Source organism: Salvelinus alpinus, chromosome 13 (genome assembly GCF_045679555.1).
Source record: "Salvelinus alpinus chromosome 13, SLU_Salpinus.1, whole genome shotgun sequence".
Classification (NCBI taxonomy): domain Eukaryota; kingdom Metazoa; phylum Chordata; class Actinopteri; order Salmoniformes; family Salmonidae; genus Salvelinus; species Salvelinus alpinus.
Window position 1 is genome coordinate 10192206 of NC_092098.1, and position 6178 is coordinate 10198383.

General features: G+C 41.2%; 1 protein-coding gene across 1 annotated transcript; it reads left to right on the top strand.

Moving 5' to 3' along the window:
• The first annotated feature begins 601 nt into the window (after positions 1 to 601).
• LOC139537014 (aristaless-related homeobox protein-like) lies at positions 602 to 5091 on the top strand. Its single transcript, XM_071337804.1, has 5 exons — positions 602 to 899; positions 1185 to 1722; positions 2669 to 2714; positions 3615 to 3919; positions 4091 to 5091. Exons 1-5 carry the CDS (start codon positions 713 to 715, stop codon positions 4314 to 4316), a joined length of 1302 nt encoding a protein of 433 aa, XP_071193905.1. The 5' UTR covers positions 602 to 712; the 3' UTR covers positions 4317 to 5091.
• Positions 5092 to 6178: the final 1087 nt, after the last annotated feature.

Below are 6178 nucleotides of genomic sequence, written 5' to 3' on the forward strand. Positions count from 1 at the left end.
CACAGCCCAACAGCTTCTTCTCTCTTTGTCTCTCTCCCTCTCTCTCTCTCCCTCTCTCCTTCACACACATACACACACTTTTGCACTGATCTCTGCATATTCAAATGTCAGTCCCCCATTTCACCTGTCCTATAACCTATAGCCTATACACTCTTAGAAAATAGGGTTATTTGGCTGTCCTCATAGGAGAACCATTTTTGGTTCCAGGCAGAACCCATTTGGGTTCCATGTAGAAACCTCTGTAGTAAGGGCTCTACATGGAACCCAAAAAGGTTCTGCCTGGAACCAAAACAGTTTTTTTCATATGTTTCTCCTATGGGGAAAGCCTTAGAACCCTTGTAGGTTCTAGATAGCACCTCCTCACCTTGCTCTATAACACAATTGTATCCATATGTCAAAGTGCCATCTGATCTAAACATGGAAATGTATGGAAACAGCTCTTGAGAAAAGATAGGCTATGATCTGGCTGGTTCTTGAAATTGAACTTGACTGACAATCAATCCGGGGCTAAGATGTTTCTCTTCTCATCTGGCAACCAATAGGAAGCCAAGGATACGTGGATGCGACAGATTTGGAAACTGTGGTAAGTGAAGTAGCATTCAGATGTCAGTGTAGACAGAGGAGGAGAGAGGGGAGGCAGGGCGGTCGAAGAATAGGCGTTTACGAATTCAAGCTCTGTCCAGACTAGAGGCTCACCTGTTAGGCGCAAGACATGAGCCATCCAAATGAGAAAGATGCCTCGGGCACAATCGAAAGTAAACCTAAATCGCCCATGCTTTCATCATACTGCATCGAAAGCATTCTCGGCCGACGAAGTCCCCTCAAAGTCAGACTCACAGGAATGCAAAGTTTACCAATGCTACTGACTGGGAGTGCGGAGCATAATGCACCTTTGGAAGGTAAGACAATATGTTGTAGGTTGACTGCTAACTTTCTCTGTAACCCATATGCAATTATAGAAAACATCTCCACATGTATACTGCCTTTGCAGCTAAATACAATTGCATTTTATTTAATGAGGTGAATGTTCTTTGCATTTAATTAGGCCTGATGGGTTTTAAAGAAGCCTATAAACAACATTGCCTTATAAAAAGGGCTATTATAATGTGATGAAACGTATCATATTGCATGTTGCGCTGTTGATTATTTATAAATTCCTTAAAATAAACTATATCTCTTTGCAGCCTCTCAGAAAGATGCGGACATGCACCTGCCCCCCAAGTTGCAGCGTCTGTATGGCCCAGGGGGAAAGCTCATGGATTCCAGACGGGGAATTCACGAGAATGAGGAGCAAGAAGAGAGGGAGCGTCCTCTAGACAAAGTCTACGAAAATCTGAAAATCACTCAGGCGCCACAAGTTAGCATCAGCCGCAGTAAATCATACAGGGAAAACGCGTCCCACAGTCAGAGCGAGGAAGATAGGAACCTCGGGCGACGGACAGAGGAGCACGCGGAACTTCGCGCCCTAAAGTTCGAGGAGGACACTGGCAAGGAGCTTATCTGCGAAGACACAGAAATGTCCCCAAAGAACGGAGAGAGTTTGCACATCAATGGAGATGTAAAAGACGGAGAGGACAGCGTGTGCCTCTCAGCTGGCAGTGACTCAGAGGAGGGGATGCTAAAGCGAAAACAGAGGAGATACAGGACTACGTTTACCAGTTATCAGCTTGAGGAGTTGGAGAGAGCTTTCCAGAAAACGCACTACCCCGATGTGTTCACGAGGTAGCATTCTCATTTGCCTGCATTTATCAGTTATTTGAACACTATGAAAATCTGTTGCATATATGCCTATAGGGTTATGGTCATAAAAATAAACATTGTGCTCTTAAATAAAAAGTAATCATTGATCATCCAAATAGGAAGTCTAGAGATATGATTCGAAAGTGAGCCTTTCTTAATAGTAAATTATTGCATTGAGGTGATTAAAAACATATTATAACACGGACATTGTTTGGCTTAGAAATGTAAGAATATGAAACATATTTTATTATTACATTTGAGCATTATCAGAAGAGTAATATTATTAATGACATTAATATTATTAATTATCATAATTACGCAATAATAATAATAATACATGTAATACACTAATAATATAAATCACACACAACAAAACGAAATATTAAAAGATGTGTGTGCGCGCAACAATCCCTATCAAGGAATAGAATAACAGTTTAGACCAATTGTAATGTTGATCTGCACATAGTCGTTCTCATTTGAATTATTATGAATTGTTATTGTGGATTTTTATTATTGATAGCCTAATTGTGGTTGCCAAAAAGATTTCCCAAAAAGATTTTTACAAAACGTTTAAATTCTTGATGTCAATTGAAGTTGGCTGCTACAGATAAAAAAAGGTTGGCATAATTGCATCTTTACAAAAACATATTTGTGAGATAGGATTTTTATTGCTTAATTCACAAAGGAAAGTTTGGAAGAAGATTCATGGCTGTTAGTAGAGATCATGTAGGCACAATTTATATTATTTATTTTCAAAGAAGCCTACGCACACAGCCTAATCCAACGACGATATTGATTTAATATAATGTCATTTGTATTGTTATCATTTCGGCTTGTATTATTGTCATCATTGGATTTGGGAATTCTACGACGAAATCTGTGATGATAACTGAATATCATGTGCAATTGTTCTCTTTTTTCGATTTAGGGAGGAGTTAGCGATGCGGTTGGATCTCACTGAGGCTCGTGTGCAAGTGAGTGTCAATTATTATTAGTTCATATTTTACATTATTGTGACCAGGCTACAATAGCCTATTAGTGCTAGTCATTCTACTATCATATTTAATTTCGTGCAACAACAATTACATGCAGCAACATTATAGAGTAGCCTATAATAACGTTAATTATAATAACATTGTATATTATAGACCTAATTGTACATTAGGAGTATTATTATTATTACTACATTTGTAATACATGTGTAATACATTTGTAATACAGTTCACTTTAGACATGCAGCGAGAGGAGAAAGTATTCAAACACACCCGAAAAATGAATTTGCTTCAGGGCGTTCATGACGGTATCATGCACTTAACAGCGCAAACAGAGCCAGTATTGACGAAAGTGACCTCCTTGCATAGCGGTGGCGGGGTAATGCTATTTGATTTCCCATCTTCTTATTATAATAGCCGCGCATTGATCGGATTTCTCACACCTTATGTGAGATAAACGCCATTGTAGGTTAGCTACCCTACCATCCTCATTTAGAACATTGCTCACATTTTGAAACTTGAGTCTCAACCTTAGATACCAGACTACGCATTTACCCCTCCCACATGTCACTCGCTTCAGAGCTGTAGATGAGCAAATCAGTCTTTGGAGAGGTGATAAAACCTTGTAAATTCCATATGTTTCATTTTATAGCCAGTGTCAAGTCTGAATTGGAGGGGAACCTGGTTGCACATTCTCTCCCTCTCTGTTCTCTTCACTGTCTCCACACAAGTTGATTTACTTTCAATTTGCACAAAATGTGCTTTATTGTCATGCCCAAATTGTAATATGTAAAACAATTAATAAACTGTTCCCCAACATTTTGAAATCAATGAAACCTAACCTCAATCCTAATGGTCTTTCACTTCCTCCCTCTCTCTAAGGTGTGGTTCCAAAACCGGCGAGCTAAGTGGCGGAAGCGGGAGAAAGCCGGGGTTCAGACTCACCCCCCAGGACACCCCTTCTCTGGACCCCTGGGTGCAGCACACCACTTGAGCCACTACCTGGAGGGAAGTCCTTTCTCACCCCACTCTCACCCCTCCCTGGAGTCTGCCTGGACTGCTGCAGCCACCTCGTTCCAGGGTCTGACCCAGCCCCTTGCCAGCTCTGCCTCCCCCCTGGGATTTGGCCCCTTCCTGGGAGCAGCCATGTTTAGACACCCCACCTTTATTAGCCCCTCCTTTGGAAGGTGAGCACTGCCCACAGCTCTACATTAGTAAGACTGCATCTGATTGGATCGGTTCCATCTGGATTGTATGTCTAATGAACTATTTCTCACTTTTCTCTCGTTCCCTTACGTCATCTTCTGTATCTCCCCTCTCTCTTCCAACCTTCTCACTCTCTCTTCCTCCATCGGCAGACTCTTCTCTAGCATGGGTCCCCTGACACTCTTACGCCAGCCCATACCCGCTGTAGAGACTCCAGTCCAGCCCCCGATGGCATTGTCAGAGCCCTCCCCCTCCTCGCCTGTGGACCGCCGGGCCTCCAGCATCGCAGCACTGCGGCTCAAAGCTAAAGAGCACTCAGCTCAGCTGACACAACTCAACATCCTACCTTCCAGCATGACTGGGAAGGAGGTGTGTTGAGAGACATCAAACTCCCTCCAATTCCCCCTACATGGAGCATGAGTCATGACCAAAGGAATAGCAGCTTAGAAGTGGTATAGCACAACTTAACCTTGTCTAAACTCCTCCCCAGTTAGTTGTCCCAAAGTTCTGTTACTCCACACTCTCCACAACAGTGAAACATGCTTTCCTCATGAACTGAAGAAGAGAGAAGAAATGTTAAAAAAGTGGACTCCCTGCACTTTGGCCCTCAGGAATGACCCGTTAGCAGCTTCTCACAGGGTGCTACGCAGTGTTTACCAACTCCAGTATCCACAACAGCACACATTTTTGTTGTAGCCCCGGACAAAAACACCCGATTCAATTTGTCAAGGGCTTGACGATTAGTTGACAACTAGAATCAGGTGTGATTGTCCGGAGCCACAACAAAAAAACATGTACTGTTGGGGATACTCGAGGACCGGAGTTGGAAAAACACTGCTACAAGCCACCAAAGGGATAGATCTAGGCCCTGGAGAGGTTCAAATGGAGGGAAATGCTGTAGACTACAGACTGTGTAAGTTTAAATATCATATAATGTACATTTCATGTATTGATAACATGGTGTCTGTTGATAGATTTTCGCAGTCTTCTTAAATTAGTTGGTTATTCAAGTTTGTATTTATGATCAGTCCTGTATGAGCCAGAAGGAAGTTTTCAAGAGGAAAATTGAAATTTATTTTAAAAATTATTTCCTGGTTTCAGATGAATCAGTGGAAAAGAGCTAAGACAATAAACTGTCAAATGGAAAACGTTTCACCTTTCGTTGCGTTTAACTGTGTTGCAGTGAAATAAAAAATTAAAAGTGAAATAATTCTGTGGACAGAATTGAGAGGTGTATTCAACAGCATGAAACAATATAATAACAAGCTTGCAACAGACGACATAAACAGTGGTCTCTCCAAATACTGGTGTAGCCTACAGTCTCACTGAGGGATCTCAAGAGCTGGATTCAGGGACAGAGGTGTGGATTAAGGATTTATATGGTCATACAGTGGAGTTCGAAATGATTTAAACTTTGATAAAGATGAGGAAAAATTACTGTATAAAATAAATAGTTCAAATTCTGAGCTATATTGTATGCTCCAAACATTTGGGAAATTATATTATTTTATACTAATAAAATTGCTCAGAAAAAAGTATTTTGTTTAAGAAGTAATACTTTTTTCTCTCAAAAAGGTAGGGGTAAAAATTATTGACACCCCTATTTTCAAGACCTTTTTACTAAATGTTTTATGACTTGGACAAACACATTGGGAGGGATCTTAGACCATTCCTCCATACAGAATCCTTCCAGATCTTTGATATCCTTCGTCTGCGCTTATGGACTGCCCTCTTTAATCCAAACCCAATCGGTTTCAAGTCCGGAGACAGATGGTCATTGCAAAATGTAGATTTTTGTGGCCAATTAACCATGTCTTTGCTGATTTTGATTTGTGCTTAGGGTTATTATCTTGCTAAAAGATCCACTTGCTGCCAAGTTCCAGCCTCCTGGCAGAGGCAACCAGGTTTTTGGCTAAAATGTCCTGGTACTGGGTAAAGTTAATGACGCCGTTGACCTCAACAAGGGCCCCAGGACCAGTGGAAGCAAAATAGCCCCATAACACCAATCACCATATTTCACAGTAGAAAGTGGGTTATCTTCTGCTTCATGCATTCTCATTGACACCAAACCCACGACTGGAGTAGCCAAAGAGCTCTATTTTCATGTCATCCAACCAAAGCACCGGTTTCAATCCAAAAGCCAATGCCATTTAGCAAACTCCTGGCATTTACATTTGTTGGATGCAAAATAATAGAGCCAGTCCACCCTCAAAACACTATCTTACAAGGGATTGTTTTAT

Coding starts and splice junctions, on each gene's coding strand:
- LOC139537014 (XM_071337804.1), top strand. CDS start 713: ATGAGCCATCCAAATGAGAAAGATGCCTCGGGCACAATCGAAAGTAAA. Junction 2,715..3,614: donor TCACTGAGGCTCGTGTGCAA/GTGAGTGTCAAT, acceptor CCTCTCTCTAAG/GTGTGGTTCCAAAACCGGCG. Junction 3,920..4,090: donor ATTAGCCCCTCCTTTGGAAG/GTGAGCACTGCC, acceptor CTCCATCGGCAG/ACTCTTCTCTAGCATGGGTC.